The sequence below is a fragment of the Bufo bufo genome, chromosome 6, assembly GCF_905171765.1.
Source record: "Bufo bufo chromosome 6, aBufBuf1.1, whole genome shotgun sequence".
NCBI classification, from domain to species: Eukaryota; Metazoa; Chordata; class Amphibia; order Anura; family Bufonidae; genus Bufo; species Bufo bufo.
In genome coordinates, this window is record NC_053394.1 from 168,779,568 (window position 1) to 168,797,295 (window position 17,728).

General features: G+C 43.6%; 1 protein-coding gene across 1 annotated transcript; it reads right to left on the reverse strand.

The window, feature by feature from the left end:
* Positions 1-325: 325 nt before the first annotated feature.
* On the reverse strand, positions 326-16,533 carry LOC121005599 (bone marrow proteoglycan-like). Its single transcript, XM_040438378.1, has 5 exons — positions 16,509-16,533; positions 15,902-16,086; positions 5,802-5,936; positions 1,995-2,100; positions 326-607 (listed from the first exon to the last, which is right to left on the reverse strand). The coding sequence occupies exons 1-5, from the start codon at positions 16,531-16,533 to the stop codon at positions 549-551; spliced, it is 510 nt and encodes a 169-aa protein (XP_040294312.1). The 3' UTR covers positions 326-548.
* Between the last annotated feature and the right edge of the window lie 1,195 nt (positions 16,534-17,728).

Sequence of the window (17,728 nt, forward strand, 5' to 3'; positions counted from 1 at the left end):
CTCACGAGATGACGCCTTTCGGCGTTAGTGTGACCTGAGAGAGCCGCCGCACTCACGCCTTTCGGCGTTAGTGTGACGGCAAGCGGTTAAAGACGGTCCTGAGTACCAGATGTGTGGGGCATTCTGTAATTCCCCCTTGTAGTAACATTAGTATTTACCCCAGCTGAAAGGACCTGTTAATGGAAAGGTCAGAAAAGATACCTGATAAAGATATCTTTGAGGTTCCAGCACAGATGGCTGCCAGTCTTGACTCCAAAGCCAAACAAAATAGTCTAATGTCAGCCATTAATATTATACAATAATAAAGGGAGTAACGACAAATCCATTAGCATGAACATGTATAAAACTTTTATTATAAGCTACATAGCAGAAAAGTAGGTTGTTGGAGCATGGTTATGGAACAATTATGAGAGTCCAGGGACTGTTGTATTCCAAGATTTCACTGCTAAACCAACACCAGTGCATGGCAAACCATTTCTTTATACGTCTTCAGAGTTACTATTATTCAAAGCTGGTGTATAAAGGGGCATGAGCTGGGGGGTTCATTCTCAAAAAGTGCAGACAAATGGCAATCGAGTACTGCACTCCAAACTGAACCACTGGCCGTCTGCAAGGTAGATAAAAGGGTTAGGATTAAGGTTAGAAGACAGTAGACTCATGGTTTGTTTCTAGTCTATAACCATGTTGATACTCAGATCTGCATGGGAGCTGTGTACATGACACTGTAGGAGCAGCATTGTCTAGGCTTGCACTGATGACTAGAACAAATCACGCTACATAACTCATCTAGGATGCTAAATACCACAGTCCCCTTATTTACAGCTTCCTTGCTGTCTTACATTTAGACCATTTTCTATGCCTAAAACAGGCGTAGAAAATGATGAATGAGACGGGCCTGTCAGTCGTTCCCCTCTCGCCCACACGACACCCCAGTTTTTAGACCTGGCGTCAGCGGGGAAAAGTCGCAAGTTACTTATCCACACATAGTAGAAAATAAATCTGCATGGAAAAATGCGCGTGGTGTGGATTTTCAAACTATCTTATGGAAAAGCAGATTTTCAGAACCGATTTCACCCTCTCACAAGGTAAAGTCCGCTGCACATCCATAGGACAATCCATTACCAGTAACATATGCACAGTTGTTGGCCTGAGGCCTCTTTCCCACGGGCGTGTGCGCCCCGTGGTCGTGCTGCGGCCCGCAAAAAAAAGGGCCGCAATGAACGAGCACAGTCCGTGGGGCAGCTGCAGCGGATCGCGGACCCATTCACTTGAATGGGTCCGCGATCCGGCTGTTCCGCAAAAAGATAGGACATGTTCTATCTTTTTGCGGAACGGAAGTACGGGACGAAACCCCACGGAAGCACCACGTAGTGCTTCCGTAGGGTTCCGTTCTGCACCATTCCGCATCTCTGGATTTGCGGACCCATTGAAGTGAATGAGTCCGCATCCGTGATGCGGAATGCCCACGGAACAGCGCCCGTGTATTGCGGATCCTCAAATGCGGTCCGCAATACGGCAACGGGGCGCACACGCCCGTAGGAAAGAGGCCTAAACCTGTGATGGCTAACCTCCGGCACTCCAGCTGTGGTAATACTACGACTCCCAAGATGCACACTTGCTTGGCTGTTCTCAGAACTCCATAGAAATGAATGGAGCATGCTGGGAGTCGTAGTTTCACCACAGCTGGAGTGCCAGAGGTTAGACATCACTGCCCTAAACTAATGTACAGAGAAATTTTACCCTTTGAATGATGCGGTTCTAGTAGCTCCAGATACATTAGCATTGCATGCATTATAACCTTATAAGCATTATAATTAAACCAGATTTTTTTGTTTATTTTGGACAACTTAAACAAAAATCACAGATAACCAACAATTTTTATGGGCAATTTGGAAAATGTTATGATCATAAAGATAAGTAACACATGCCTATAGCTCAATATACTGCTGTGAGCTCATTACACTGTGGTAATAGCAATGTTCATCTATACTTACTATGTACATTCATAGCGACACACCATTCACCATGGCTTCTATTTTGTCCACAAGCCCAATTGGTATAGCTCAGTGTGCTTCCGTCAACATTGCCGTATGGAGAGCACTAAAATAAGTTGTGTTTGGAACAAAATTAGTGAACAGCGTTAAAAATACAGGTAGATAAAATAAGAATTTTATTTTACAGTGCAGTTATATATCTATGAGAGACAGAGGCAGAATAAAACACGTCTGGGCCATAGAGCTGTAAGGAGCATGTGTAAGGGTACTTTTACACTAGCGTTTTTCTTTTCCGGCACTGAGTTCCGTCACAGGAGCTCAATACTGGAAAAAATTGATCAGTTTTATCCTAATGCATTCTGAATGGAGAGCATTCTGTTCAGGATGCATCAGTTTAGTCCCTCTCCGGCCAAAAATCCTGAACACTTGCCGGAATACCGGATCCGACATTAATTTCAATTGAAATGTATTAGTGCCGAAACCGGGATTATGTTTTCCGGCAAAACAGATCTGGTTTAAAAATGCAAAAAATAAATAAATACCGGATCCGTTTTTCCGGATGACACCAGAGAGACGGATCTGGTATTTTTATGCATTTGTCAGACAGATCCGCATCCGAATCTGTCTGACAAATGCCATCCATTTGCGTCAGGATTGCCGGATCCGGCAGGCAGTTCCGTCATCCTCTGCCGCAAGTGTGAAAGTACCCTAAAAGCCCAGAGTGGCGATACCACTCCTGCACCCTGCTACTGTCTTTATAGGTCTAACCTCATGTCATCTTGTGCATTTTATTCCAGGTCCTCCATACTGTATATTTCTAATGTTATGTAACTGTTCATGTAATGCGCCTGGTTCACCAGCAGGTGGCAGCAAACATGGCAGAGCTGTACTTAGGTAGAATGGAACTCTGCTTTCCATTCTAACCTCCCTCTGGAGAGAAGTGGACTAGTACTACTTCCTGCAGGAAGGGTGGGGACCAGTTAGCTTCAGTCTAGCTTACCCCCCGCTAAGGGAAGGGTGTGCAGGGGCACATCTCTGCTGGACGTGCCCATGCCAGCCAGAGCACCCTAAGCTCTGCTGGCCATGGAGGCCAAAGCTTGAAGCCTCAGGAGCCAGGAGGAAAGTTCCCTGGTATAATGTACAGTCAGACTGCAAAGTGAAGTGCAGCATACAGAAGAAGCTGAGTTATACAGCTAGCCTGTCAGTACAGCACAGTCAGAGAGAAACAGATATAGCAGAGTGGAGTTTGCATGCCAGTTTCATGCTAAAGCCTGTAAACCATTTTGGAGAACGTTTATGCAAAGTAAAGCTGCCATTGAACTTCATCTCAAGGTCTGGACTCCAGTTATTCTTTCATCCCTCAATTATTCCCCTTATTTATTGCTTCGGAGACAAAGCCTGGGGTCCAGCGGTATCCAGGTAGGAGCACCGTGACGCACAATAAGACATTTTAGGCCGCAACATACCACTCAGCATTCCTATACATGGGTCTCGTTATAGAGGGCCCCTAGGGGGAGGTGCCTGTTGCACATGGGCTTCTTCCCACCCAGGATACAGGTAGATATTGATCTGTTTACAAAAACACTACCAACCTGCATAATATAGGGCAAATAGGTTTTTAATATACTTTCTGTAAAAATTCTGCCTGTCACTGGTACACCAGTCACTGCTGTGCTGACTAGGCCAAAGGGATGATGCCTCCATAAAGAGGCATGGACTTGTTCAGTGGTTGCTGCAGGGCTTCCATTCCCCATGGCTGAAATCTCACTGTGGCCTCAAACTATTTGAAGGTGCAGCCAGGGCTGGGATGACAGGTAGGTGAGGGTAGGCACCTGCCTAGGGCACCACCTTGCTACCCATAAAGCGTGGCACAATGAGGGCTGAATGATCTGCGGCTGTTCAGCATCATAGGATTCAGACTGCTAGGTCTGAAGCTTTTGAGTCAGTAGAGTGGCTCAACAGGTTGTTATGACGTCACTGTGAGTAGAGCATTATATATACCTGTCACTACAGGGGGGGGGGGCATTATATACTGGTACTAGGGTTGGCACTATGTGGGAGCATTATATACTGGCACTACGGGGGGCATTATATACTGCTGTAGAGCAGGGAGCATTTGTAGCGACCTCCCTGGGGAGCCGGCATAGGGGATAGGAATGGCAGTGCCCCTAATAAAGTGTTGTGTCCTGGTGTACTCCCTCAGGCCTTTGCTCATGGGGGATCAGTGCAGTGGAAATATAGTAATGAAGTATGAGGCCAAAGTTAAACATAACAAAGTGTTTTTACTTTTTTAAGTACAACATAAAACTTTAATTACATACAGCAGCAGCAAGCTTCAAGTGCAAATCTTCTGCAAATCTTGCACCAGTAAGGATATGGAGGCAGGTTGGTTGGTGGCAATTCAGGATTTAGATGATACTGGCCTATTGGTCAGTTGGTAGTGGGGGATTGACAGTGATGCTACTGTTCTCATAAAAGGAAGACCAGCATAGGCTAGCTCTAGTCCTCTTTCATATAGACTATGCAAATATCATGCTCGAGTACTCTACTCTAGAAGTCCCAAATTTTTTCTTTCATAGCCGTGCACCTTTTTCAGGCCCCTGTCCCCTTTTAAACGTCACTCTGTCCCTTTACGAGACACTCCACCCTCTCAAGGTACTTTGGATGAATCTAATGGAACTGAATCTCAGTGCCATATCCAGTTACAGTATATGGAGGTTTGCTTTCTGAGAGAAAACAGCCCTCCATGCTGTGCCCAGCAGATTTTGCAAATCTCCTAGGAGCCCGGGAGGTCTCTCCATTTTCCAGGAGAGTTGGCAAGTATTCCAAATATGGGCTTCTGTTCAATAATGAAGGGGTGCTTAATGAGTTTAGGCTGTGGGTGCCGGATGCAATGAACGCTTCCATCAATACAGCCAGGTATGTGCCCTGGCCCCTGCCACATATAAAAGAATGCCCTCCCTGACCTGCAGGTTTCCGGGCATGAGGGAGGACAGGGTAGCTGGTACTGGGAGAGGAGAGGTGGTGAGGATGGGTAGTTGGGCCAGGTACATGAGGGCACAGTTGTGAGTGTGCAGGGCAGACTGCAGCATTCAGCCGCCTGACAGCCATCCTAGCCTCCTGTACTATAGCATGCATGCTATAGTGCAGAAGGCCGGCAGAGGAAGGAGTGGGCAGAAGCTGGGGTGGCCACCTGGCCGCTGCATGCTGAGGCCATCCCAACCTCCTCCCACTCCTTCCTCTGCCAGCCTCCTGCACTATAGCATGCCTTACATGGCAGCCTCCCCTCTCTGCCACGCTGTGTACTTGTGCTTATTTTGCCACACTTACATGTGCACACATGTGATGCCAGGATGGTCCTGGGCTGGCATCGGGTGCAGGAATGTAAGTGTGCCATAATAACCTCTAGTACCTGGCGGAACAGCGCTGTCTACACTATTAAAATATTAAAATATTTTTCATGCATGGTGTACGTCGTAAGTAAAAAAAATTAAAACACGCAATTCGCCATTTTTTTGGTTACCATGTCCTCCCAAAAAATTGAACAACAGTGATCAAAAAGTGGTCATGCCCCGAAAATGGTAGCAATAAAAACTCCAGTTCATGCACCAAAAAAAAGCTTCAGCTCTTTAGGCAGAAAAAAAATAATAATAATTGGCTGTCAGAAAATGGCAATTACAAAGACAAAAAATTTGCTGTTGGGGCCCAGTCAGTTCCAGCTATGCCCCTGAATATAATTATTGTTATGCATAATACCATTCAATGGAAGATGGAATAAATATGCATAGAAATCGTTCCTATACTTACTGAATTTCTCTTCTTAACACCAATCCAAACATAGCTGATATTTGTACAAGTTCTCCTCAAGAAACATTGCAGATTGTTATTTGATCCAGCATTGTGAATGGAGCTCAGATTTCCTCTGCTACAACGGCAGATTCTCTATAAATAAATAAAAATCAACAAAAAGTAAAGGAAATGTGAATCTTCTATTACATCAGTGTAGTTATATAATGGTGAATGTATATTGATATAGCAGAGAGGTAGTGGAGGAGAGGGCTTGGTTACTAGATGCAATATTACTTTTAACTATTAGGTAGCAAACGCAGACTGTCTATGGCCCATATAACATTTATTATTGGGGATACACCTGAATTCTGGCATAGTTTGCACCAAAATGTAACATATTTTTGGCACAATTTGGTATACAATATAACATAAGTGGTATTAAATTAGACAAAAGTCTCTAGCCATGCACCACATTTATTGTCCAGCAACAGCCACTGTGATAAGTTTGGTGAATGTCTCGCCATGCGGTCTAAAGTCTTCTTTAAACTGCCCAATACTTGGGAAGAGCGTGAGCACAAATGTTCATTAGCGATGATCGGCCTGTTTAACCACCTCAGCCCCCAGTGCTTAAACACCCTGAAAGACCAGGCCACTTTTTACACTTCTGACCTACACTACTTTCTCCATTTATTGCTCGGTCATGCAACTTACCACCCAAATGAATTTTGCCTCCTTTTCTTCTCACTAATAGAGCTTTCATTTGGTGGTATTTCATTGCTGCTGACATTTTTACTTTTTTTGTTATTAATCGAAATTTAACGATTTTTTTGCAAAAAAATGACATTTTTCACTTTCAGTTGTAAAATTTTGCAAAAAAAACAAGATCCATATATAAATTTTGCTCTAAATTTATTGTCCTACATGTCTTTGATAAAAAAAAAATGTTTGGGTAAAAAAAAAATGGTTTGGGTAAAAGTTATAGCGTTTACAAACTATGGTACAAAAATGTGAATTTCCGCTTTTTGAAGCAGCTCTGACTTTCTGAGCACCTGTCATGTTTCCTGAGGTTCTACAATGCCCAGACAGTACAAACACCCCACAAATGACCCCATTTCGGGAAGTACACACCCTAAGGTATTCACTGATGGGCATAGTGAGTTCATAGAACTTTTTATTTTTTGTCACAAGTTAGCGGAAAATGATGATTTTTTTATTTTTTTATTTTTTTATTACAAAGTCTCATATTCCACTAACTTGTGACAAAAAATAAAAAGTTCTATGAACTCACTATGCCCATCAGCGAATACCTTGGGGTCTCTTCTTTCCAAAATGGGGTCACTTGTGGGGTAGTTATACTGCCCTGGCATTCTAGGGGCCCAAATGTGTGGTAAGGAGTTTGAAATCAAATTCTGTAAAAAATGACGAGTGAAATCCGAAAGGTGCTCTTTGGAATATGGGCCCCTTTGCCCACCTAGGCTGCAAAAAAGTGTCACACATGTGGTATCTCTGTATTCAGGAGAAGTTGGGGAATGTGTTTTGGGGTGTCTTTTTACATATACCCATGCTGGGTGAGAGAAATATCTTGGTCAAATGCCAACTTTGTATAAAAAAATGGGAAAAGTTGTCTTTTGCCAAGATATTTCTCTCACCCAGCATGGGTATATGTAAAATGACACCCCAAAACACATTCCTCAACTTCTCCTGAGTACGGAGATACCAGATGTGTGACCCTTTTTTGCAGCCTAGGTGGGCAAAGGGGCCCATATTCCAAAGAGCACCTTTCGGATTTCACTCGTCATTTTTTACAGAATTTGATTTCAAACTCCTTACCACACATTTGGGCCCCTAGAATGCCAGGGCAGTATAACTACCCCACAAGTGACCCCATTTTGGAAAGAAGAGACCCCAAGGTATTCACTGATGGGCATGGCGAGTTCATGGAAGTTTTTATTTTTTGTCACAAGTTAGTGGAATATGAGACTTTGTATGAAAAAAATAAATAAATAAAAAATCATCATTTTCCACTAACTTGTGACAAAAAATAAAAAATTCTAGGAACTCGCCATGCCCCTCACGAAATACCGCATTCCGGTATTCCGTTATCCATTCCATCATAATAGAAGTCTATGGGCTGCAAAATGGATCCGTTCCGTTTCCATTATGAGTGGAAGTGGCAGCAGCATCAAGAGGCCACAGAGCGGCACAATGACAGAGTGTGGAGGTAGAGTCCTCTCCTGCATAACGGAATCGGGACGGATCCGTTTTGCAGCCCATAGACTTCTATTATGATGGAATGAATAACGGAATGCCTCTAAAGGCATTCCATCATGCATTCCGTCATAGAATTGCGTTATGGTCCGTGATAACGGAATCCATAATGCAATTCACCTTTCACCACAAAACAAAGTGTGAACGAATTTCATAAGCGGAAATTCACCCATCTCTAATTGTACTTAATAATAATACCCCCCTATAGTGCCCCCAGCAGTAAGAAGGCTCCCCTTTAAAGCCCCTAGTGGTAATAAGTTATAGTGGCCCCAGTATTTTATAAAACCCTGTTCAATAAGTCTTTATTGAGATTTTCCATTTATCCAGAATAGTCATAGATATAATATATAAAAAATCAGTGCAATAACATCCATACATCACAGCATAGAATAACAATATGCAGGGTAGTGCGTTGTATAAACATCGAGATGCAATATCATGTTACCTGAGGTGTCCAAAACTGGCAGGATAATAAATCTAGGCAGACTTTTGACATAAATGTAAGAACATTGAAAATAGAAAATAACTAGAACATAAGAAAAGAAAAGAAAGGCAGAGAGATTTACATTAACCTTACTGTCGTGGTGTGTGTGTCCTCTGATTTTAATGAGCATTGTCAGTGTAACATATGTTGAACATGTATAGCCATGTAGGTCCAACGTAATCCTAATTAACTTTCAGGAGAGAGGTTGGTCCATTGTGCCCATTCTGTTTCAAACCTACCCAACATGAAATTCTTGTGGGCCAACATTTTTTCGTAGGATCTAGTAGTGTCCACAGCATTTATAATTTCTTGTATCTTCGGGATCGTTGAACTCTTCCAGTACCTGGTAATGGCTAGTTTTGTAGCCAAAAACAAGTGCATAGATATAGTTCTGAATTTATATGGGATTTCGGTAAGGTCTATAAATAATAAAGCTAGAGCCGGGTCTCTGTTTAGCTTGTGACCTGTTGCCCTTTCGACTAGTTGAAAGACACTAGACCACAATTCTCCCAATAGGGGGCAGTCCCAAAGTATATGTAGTAGGGATCCCTTGCCACCGCATCCCCTCCAGCACAGCAGTCCCGAGCCCGGAAAAATACTATTTAGTCTCAGAGGGGTAAAATACCACCTAAGTAATGTTTTTGAATATGACTCTAAATGTGATACGCATTTCAATCTCTTGGTCGCAAAATTTATAGCTATGGACCACTGTGCTGGGGAGATACCACGTCCCAACTCCAGTTCCCATGACAGAATGGGAGCTGTTTTAATAAAGGAATTTTTTCTGCCCAGAAAGGCGTAGAGTGGGCGGACTCCTTTCCAATTGGACTGCTTCAGGGTCCACTGATTCAGGAGTTCCATGTGTACATTTACTGTTAGTGTAGGGTTAGAGGATAATAAGTGACGGATTCTCAGATATTTATAAAAATCTCTCTTATGTATCTTAAATTGGTTCTGCAGGTTCCCAAAGGAGTTCAGGCTTGACTGAGAAAGCAGATCCGCAACCACTACCACCCCTCCCTCTTTCCACCCTATCAAAGAGAGATCAGGAAGAAGGCATTGCAGCGCCTCTATTGGGGTCTTTTTTGCTATGGAAGCTGCTACCCCCTGACCGTTTTTATGATATTCTCTCCAAATATTTAGAGAAGTGGAAAGTAGATACGGGAGGGGATATGACGAAATGTCTCCAAAAAGGGAAGCTAGTAACATAGCTTTTAAGTTATGAGTTGGGGCAAGTGTTTGCTCAATATGGACCCAATGCTTGGGGTTGTCAGAGGTCCACCACTCTTTGAGTTGGTGTACTCTGGTAGCTAGGTAATATTCGTGAATGTTTGGCAGGCTTAAACCACCAAATTTTTTAAATCTGGACATAACCGACCTAGCAATGCGGGGGGGACCTTTTTTCCAGATGAATCCATTAAGCAATTTGTTCACGGTATTAAATAAGGACTTAGGCAATTCCAGTGGGAGGATCCTGAACAGATAGAGAAGTTTGGGGAGCACATGCTGCTGGAAGGCCGCCAGCCTGCCAAGCCATGATATTTCTAATTTTGCTATATTTCCTAACTCCTTTTGGAGTTCCAGGAGGAAGCTGGGGAAGTTGGCATCATATAGTTTTTGTATAGTGGGAGTGAGTTGGACTCCAAGGTATTGGACACCAGAGGACTGCCAGTCCCAAGGGTAAAGCTCTTTTAGTTGCTTTAGTGTTTGCTTTGGGATAAAGAGGGGAAGTGCTTGGGATTTTCCCTCATTGAGTTTGTAATATGATAGGGAGCCATAATCTTGAATAACCTTTCTCACTTCTTGTAATGACCGGACAGGGTTGGTCAAGGAAAGGATAATATCGTCTGCGTATAATGAGAGAGTATGTTGCCTGTCTCCAATTTGTACCCCAGAGATGTTCTCAGCTTGTCTTATAGCCTGCGCCAGTGGTTCCAGGGATAATATAAATATTAACGGGGACAGGGGACATCCCTGTCTAGTGCCATTTGATAGACTAAAGGGATCCGACAAAACCCCATTAGCTAATACCCGAGCTGCGGGGCCCCTGTATAGTGCTTCTATGGCCCTTATCAGGTCGGCAGGGAATCCCATTTTATGGAGTACCGAGAAGGCAAACGACCAATTCACCCGGTCGAATGCCTTCTCAGCGTCCAGGGTGAGAAACACCGCAGGCATTCTCAGTCTATTAACTCTATCTAATAGGTTAAAAACTCTCCTGGAGTTGTCTGTAATCTGTCTACCCAGGACAAACCCTACCTGGTCGGGAGCTACTAAGGATGGGATAATTGCTGCAAGTCTGTTAGCTAATAACTTGGCGTATATTTTTAGGTCGGTGTTGAGGAGGGATATAGGCCGGAAGTTTTGGGGGGTCGTTGGTTCTTTGCCCGGTTTTGGCAAGGTGACAATAGTTGCCTCTAACATTTCTTTAGGCATGTGTCCGTCTATTGATATCCTTGATAAAGACAAGTGAAGATGTGGGCCTAAAAGTTCAGAGAAAATTTTATAATAGGAGTTAGACAGACCATCTGGTCCAGGGCTTTTGTGGTGAGGTAGCTTTTTAATTACACCCAATATCTCCTCAAGTGTGATGGGCTGACATGTACGTAGCTTTTGCTCCTCAGACATAGAGGGTAATGAGAGGGAGTCAAGAAAGTTGTTAATGTCACAGCCTGTGGGTTGGATCACTTCTTTGTTTTCCGCTAAGTTATAGAGGTTGGAATAGAAGGTCATAAACCTATTAGCAATCGCTTTTGGGTCATAAATTTTGTGGGTTTTAGAGGAGTTCCAGAGGTAAGCAATACGGGAGTTTTGGGTTCTATTTTTAATTCTATTTGCTAATAATTTCCCCGCTTTGTTCGCCTGGGAATAGTACATGGCCTTGACTTTTTTAAGGGACAATTCATATTTATGCAGCATGTGCTCCCCCAACTGTGCTCTAAGGGAGCGAAGCTCCTCTGAGTAGAGAGGAGAAGGGGATGACTTGTTCAGAATTTCAAGGGCACGGATTTTATTCAATAGGTATGTGGTGTGGAGTTCTCTTTTTCTTTTGGCCTTGTGTCCTATCTTAATAAAGACACCTCTGATATAAGCCTTATGTGCTGTCCAAACAATAGAAGGATTATCCACAGAATTCACATTATTTAGAAAGTATTCAGACAATGCCTCTGATACTTCTTTCTGACAATCTGAATTTGCAAGCAAATAGTCATTTATTCTCCATGTCGAGTTCAGGGGGCGGTTATACTGTTCTGAAATCATCACCGAAATGGGGGCATGATCTGACCATGTGATTGTTCCTATTTCGGATCTTGTGATATTTGAAAGAGAGGTTCTGTCCACTAACACCAAGTCTATGCGGGAGTAAGTAAGGTGAGAAGGTGAGAAATACGTATAGTCTCGTTCCGTGGCATGATGTAAACGCCAAATGTCATATAGGGACATTTTGGACAAAAGGTTCATCAGTGTGTGGGGATTCCGTCTCATAAGAGAGGAGGAATCGATAGATGCATCAGGAACCATGTTGAAATCGCCACACATGAGGACCCTTCCTTGTTGCACAGACTGGACTTTATTGAATAAGTTTTGCAGGAAGCGCTGGGAGTGCGCATTAGGTGCATATAGGCCTACTAAAGTGTAGAGAATGTTATTTAAATAGCAAATATGTATAATATACCGCCCCCCGGAGTCGACAATGGATGACACAGCAGAGTAGGCTACAGTGTTCTTAATCGCCAGCAGTACCCCCCTTTTCTTTTTGGTACAGTGGGCCTGAATGACCACTGGAAAACACCTATGTTTGATGCGCTCAGCATCTGTGGCTAGTATATGCGTCTCCTGGGCGCAAAAAATGTCACACTGTAGGGAGAGGGCCTCCCTCCACATCAGGTTGCGTTTATAAGGGCTATTGAGCCCCCTAACATTTAGGGAACTGAGTTTTAGTACCATGGATATTCTGTATTGCTATAGACGCAATAGAAGTAGTGAAGTGGAGGGAGGCGCAGATCCAACCACAGTGAACACACATAGTGCAAATGTAGTTTAGACATAATACTCTGCCAAAAATAAATAGAGATAGAAAACCAGAACTGAAAAGCAAATAACCTGAAAAGTGACCGAGGGGTCACAACAAACATTGCCCCAATGAAAGGACAAAATGGGGAAAGGAAAGTATGTAAGGCACATATATGCGCCTCGGCATCAGTAGGGGGAAGAGTCCTGCCAAATGCCATAGTGGAGAACTTGAGACTATTGCTCCACAGAGGTAATATCATATTCAACCCCTTTATTGCGTTTTCTTCCTTCTCCTATTTTCCACCAGCTGCCATTCTCCCTGTGAATGATGACGTCTAGGAGCATCAGAGTCCTGAAAGGGTTCCACTGTGATGTTCCAAGATGCGAGGGTCGCTTTGCCTTCAGCCACTGACCGGATCACCACAAAGGAGCCATCCTTATGGATCAGGAGCTTGACGGGGAAACCCCATCTGTAAGCAATGGAGTGTGCTCTCAGAGTGGTAGTGATGGGTGCTAAAGCCCTTCGGAGTTGCAGTGTCGCCGCTGAGAGGTCCACAAAAAGCTTTACCTCCGCAAATGGAGTAGGTAGGGCCTCCAGTTTCCTCGCTGCTGTGAGGACTTGTTCCTTGATGTGGAAAAAGTGTACCCTGGCCAGTACATCTCTTGGGATATCATCCGGCAGGTGTTTGGGCTTCACAATTCTGTGCGCCCTATCGATTATAAGGTCTCGATCTGCACAATTGGGTAAAAGCATTTTTATCAATTTCTGAATATATGCTGTCAGCTCAGGTGCAGTAATCTCTTCTGGGACCCCCCGCAACTTAAGGTTGTTCCGGCGGGAACGGTCCTCCATGTCTGCAATCTTCGCCTTAAGCTGAGTGACCTCAATAGAAAGGAGTTCATGGGAGTCTATCAGAGTGTTATGGGAGGAAGCGAATTCTCCCATTTTTGTTTCTACATGCTCCATTTTATCCCCCAGCTCCTTGACAGTGGTCTGAATCGGTACAATCGACCGTGATATTTGTGCTGTTATGGAGTGGTGAAACGCCAGCAGCATGTCCTTTATTAAGGTTCCTGAAGCTGGTTGGTCTGTTGTTTGCAGGCCCTGGAGCGCTTCATGTATAGAGGGCATGTCTGGCTGGCCCTTGGGGGAGGATGCGCACTCACCGGAGTCACGGGGACCATGGTGTCTCGGCCTTTGTTTATCCGGACTGGCTGTCGGTGATGCTTGTGCAGTTGTGTTTCCAGGGCGCGCGGGAAGTGTCTCCTCCGTCCGCTGGTGAGATCCAGGTGATGTTGCTGCAGGGAGAGACTCCACTGGGGAGGATCCGGAGGGATACTCAGTCTGCAGGATGTAAGCAGGTGAGCGCGGGCCCGTTGATGATCCAGGGCTGGAGCCAGGCGTGCTCCGTGCGCCGTCGCCACCGGCGCCATCTTTAATTTTTTCATGTGCAAAGAAAAAGTCGAGTTTTCCTTGCTGCTTCGCACTTTTCCTGCCTCTTGTCATCATGGAGGCTTAGGGTAAGCGTCTGGGAGTGAATCGATACTGATTGGGTGATTATTGGTGGGGTTTAGCAGGTCTGAAACGCTTCGGTGGAGCAGGAGCTCAGTCTCAGGCTGCCATCTCACTCGGCTGCTTGGCCACGCCCCCCCTTATAAAACCCTGTTGCAGTGCCCCTTGTATAATATATATAATGCCCCCTGAAGTATATATATATATATATACACAATGGCCCCCAGTGCAGTACATATAATGCCCCTCTCTGTATTGGCGCTATACATATATATATTATTATAATTACTGTATATTGAGGACAGTGTGCGTGTATATTGTTCAGGTTCAACTAGTGTGTGTGTATATATGTGTATATATGCATATTCTTTTTTTATTCCCAACTGGTTACAATTAATTCCTAAATAGGGATGAGTGAACTACTTGTGTCTTCAAGTTTGGTCTACAAGGTTCGGGTTATCTAAGAATTCCGTCATGGATTCCGCTACCATAACTAATGGTCTGTGTTAGCGGAATCCATAACAGAATTCTTAGATAATCCGAACCTTGTACACCAAACTTGAAAACAGAAGTTCGGTCATCCCTATTCTTAAATTATAAATATTTAAAAACAACACACAAATCCTTATATTTTAAGGAATGAAGTACCGGTAGTATAGAAATGCCTTGAACATTTTTTTTAATTCAATTAAGAAATTATATATATATTTTTTTTACCCAAGCAGACCTCCCTCCCTGCCATTAACTCTGCTTGCTTGTGATGCTTAGTGTGCACCAGGCAGAGTACATGGGGAGGGGGGGGGATTCTGTCTAGGGCACAATGTCCTGTATATAAACAGCAGCAAGCAGAGTTCCAAGGGGTTGACCCCTGCCATGAACTCTGCTACTGATGCTTATATAGAGAAGTGTTTTATTTTTTCTCCCAAAAAAACAAGCAACTCTGGTCTCTGCCGCTTAGGAAGGCAGAATCACTGCCCCCCTCCAACAACCAGGTCATGAACTTCTGGCACTCACTCAGTCTCTGGCTGTGCGGGCCCTGTCCGGCAGTCAGCCTTCACTGAGACAGGCAGGGCCAGCGTGGTGTCTCACATGGGAGCAGCAGTCCTCACTCTCTCTGGTTTCTGTATCTGTCGGCTGCGCTGATTGGCCAGTTCAGCGCTCAGCTGACAGAGGAGAGAGAGCTCAGCTTACAGCGGGGTAGTCTGTAACTACGGCAGCCACAGAAACATACACAAAGTTTGTAAGGGGGTAGGGGCCCTGGGATCAGGGGAAGCAGGGCCCACCAGAGCCCCAGATAGGGACTCAAGCAGTTTCTATTGTTATTGTAGTATAATCAGGGGGTGGGGCTTTACATCTTCTCCGGGCCCCCTCCTCCCACGGGCCCCGTAGCAGCTGCGTGGTCTGCCTATATTAGAGGTACGCCACTGGCTATTAGCCTTCAGTAAGGGTACAGAGGGGAGGTAACCAGTAGGGGGGTGTACCTGCACAGATTCACTCTATCCAATTAGTGCTGCCATTTTCAGACTGTGCAGGTACAACCCCCCCCCCAACTGGCTACCACCCCTCTGTACCCTTACTGCAGACAGCTAGCAATTATTCATAACTTCTATTAGAAACACAGACATAAGAATAGATGCTCCAGAATTGTTATTACATGGGGAATGCATGAAGCTAGGAGCGGTGAAAGGTCCTCTTTAAGTGCTAGAGAATGTTGTTGACCAATTGACGAATTGCCAGTTGCTACAGATTTAGACTATATGAACACATGTGTAGTAGGTGGATGTACTAACTATACACTTACACATGACACAGAATTTTTTATTAGACATATGAACATACCTGAGCATTTCCAAAGCAACTAGGGGAAAGGAAAATATGGTAGCCGCATGTTCCTTTATCAGGGCACATAACACCTTCTACTTTTTCAGTAAAATTTGGCTTAATACAGACACTTTCTTGACCCAGAGACAAGTCTTTATCATTAAACTCATCTTTATAATCGTTTGTATCCTGAACATAGTCTCCTGGGAACAAAAAAATAAATCTTATTTTAAAGAACACAACTTCTGCTTAATTAAATGGGTTGTCCATTCTTGGATCATAGGCTAAGACTCCATTCACATTTTTGCTGGATCAGATTTCTTTTTGCCTTTAAAACCAGAATAGCATAAAAGAAAGGAAATCTGAAAGACCTACAGTATTGACAGAACTCGAGTTATACATTAGTTTTAGACTGGTAATACACATTAGATAACTGTCATCTACTGCTGCAGATGAGAATGCATGTGTTCTCCATAGATTCAAGGGAGTAGGTCGCCATAAACCAAATTTAGCAGTGGCTTATCTACAAAAGGATTGGGCATGTTTTAGTCCAACAAGACCAACCCCTCATGTCCAACAACTATCATCAGGGAAGAGTCGGAAGGCTACTAAAGACCAGTCCTACCAAAATAGGTGGGTTTGGCCGACATACATACAATGGAACATTTATCAAGGCCTATAAAAGTCGCACGTTATGGCGCATGGCATTTGTGCACCATAACTTGTGACTTTTCAAGCTTCTTGCCACTGGGAAAAGGGATGTGGCTTAGTGACAGGGGGCGTGACTTTGCACCGCTGCCACATTTACTATGACTTTCAAGAGAAAACGGTGGAAGTTATAGATGAAGTCTACGATAGCCTGTAGCTGGCGTAGACTTCAGTTTCTGGCACACCGCGGGGCAGAGATGCACCTGATTTTCTAAGAGACTTCTTCCTCTTAACAAATCAGACGCATCTTACTCTATCGCAGGGAGATCAAGACTGGCGGATAGGTCCACCAGTCTTGATATATCTCCTCTAATGTGTATAACCAGCTTTAGATGGTGGCAGACACAGCTGCTATAGTCAAATAGCATTTCTAAACATTAGAGATGAAATAATCTTACCATAAAAGTAATCAGTTTATTCTGGCTGGACAAAACTTTGTAGGTTACTCAGCTTTATAGTAAAATATTACTGAAATACCTTTGTAAGATAGCAGTATTACGGAGGACTTGTCACCTCTCTTGACATGTCTGTCTTAGTAATGAATTGTATTCCACATAAAACTTCTGGAGTATCTTTTCTTATTAGTTACATAGGGTGAAAAAATACATGTCTATCAAGTTTAACCTTCTTTTATGTGTTGTTCCGTTCCTCTATTAATTCTACTAGAAGTTTATGAATGAATTGCTAACTGGGTGTTAACAGTTAGGGGTGTGCCCCTCCACAGTCTGCTATTGTCCAATCACTGCTGCTAGTGACAGACTGTATAGACTATTACCCAGCTGTCAATTCATACATACATCTATAAAAGAAATAGCAGAAGAAGGGAGCACTTGTGAAAAGATGATCCAGAATTTCATTGGGAATACAAGTAGTCACTAAAACAGACATATCATTAGATGTGCCAGGTCCTCCTTAATGCAATATAATTGGTGATAAAAGCAGAGAAGGACTTGGATATTTTAGCAACAAGTACGCTAAGCAGTATTACTCAATGTCAATTAGCAGCTGCAAAAGCAAATACAATTTTATAATGTATAAAAAGGGATAAAAACAATGATTCACATATAAAATTACCCCTCTAAAAATATTGCTAAACCCTCTTCTTCAATATGAGGCACATTTTTTGGGCCTCCACAC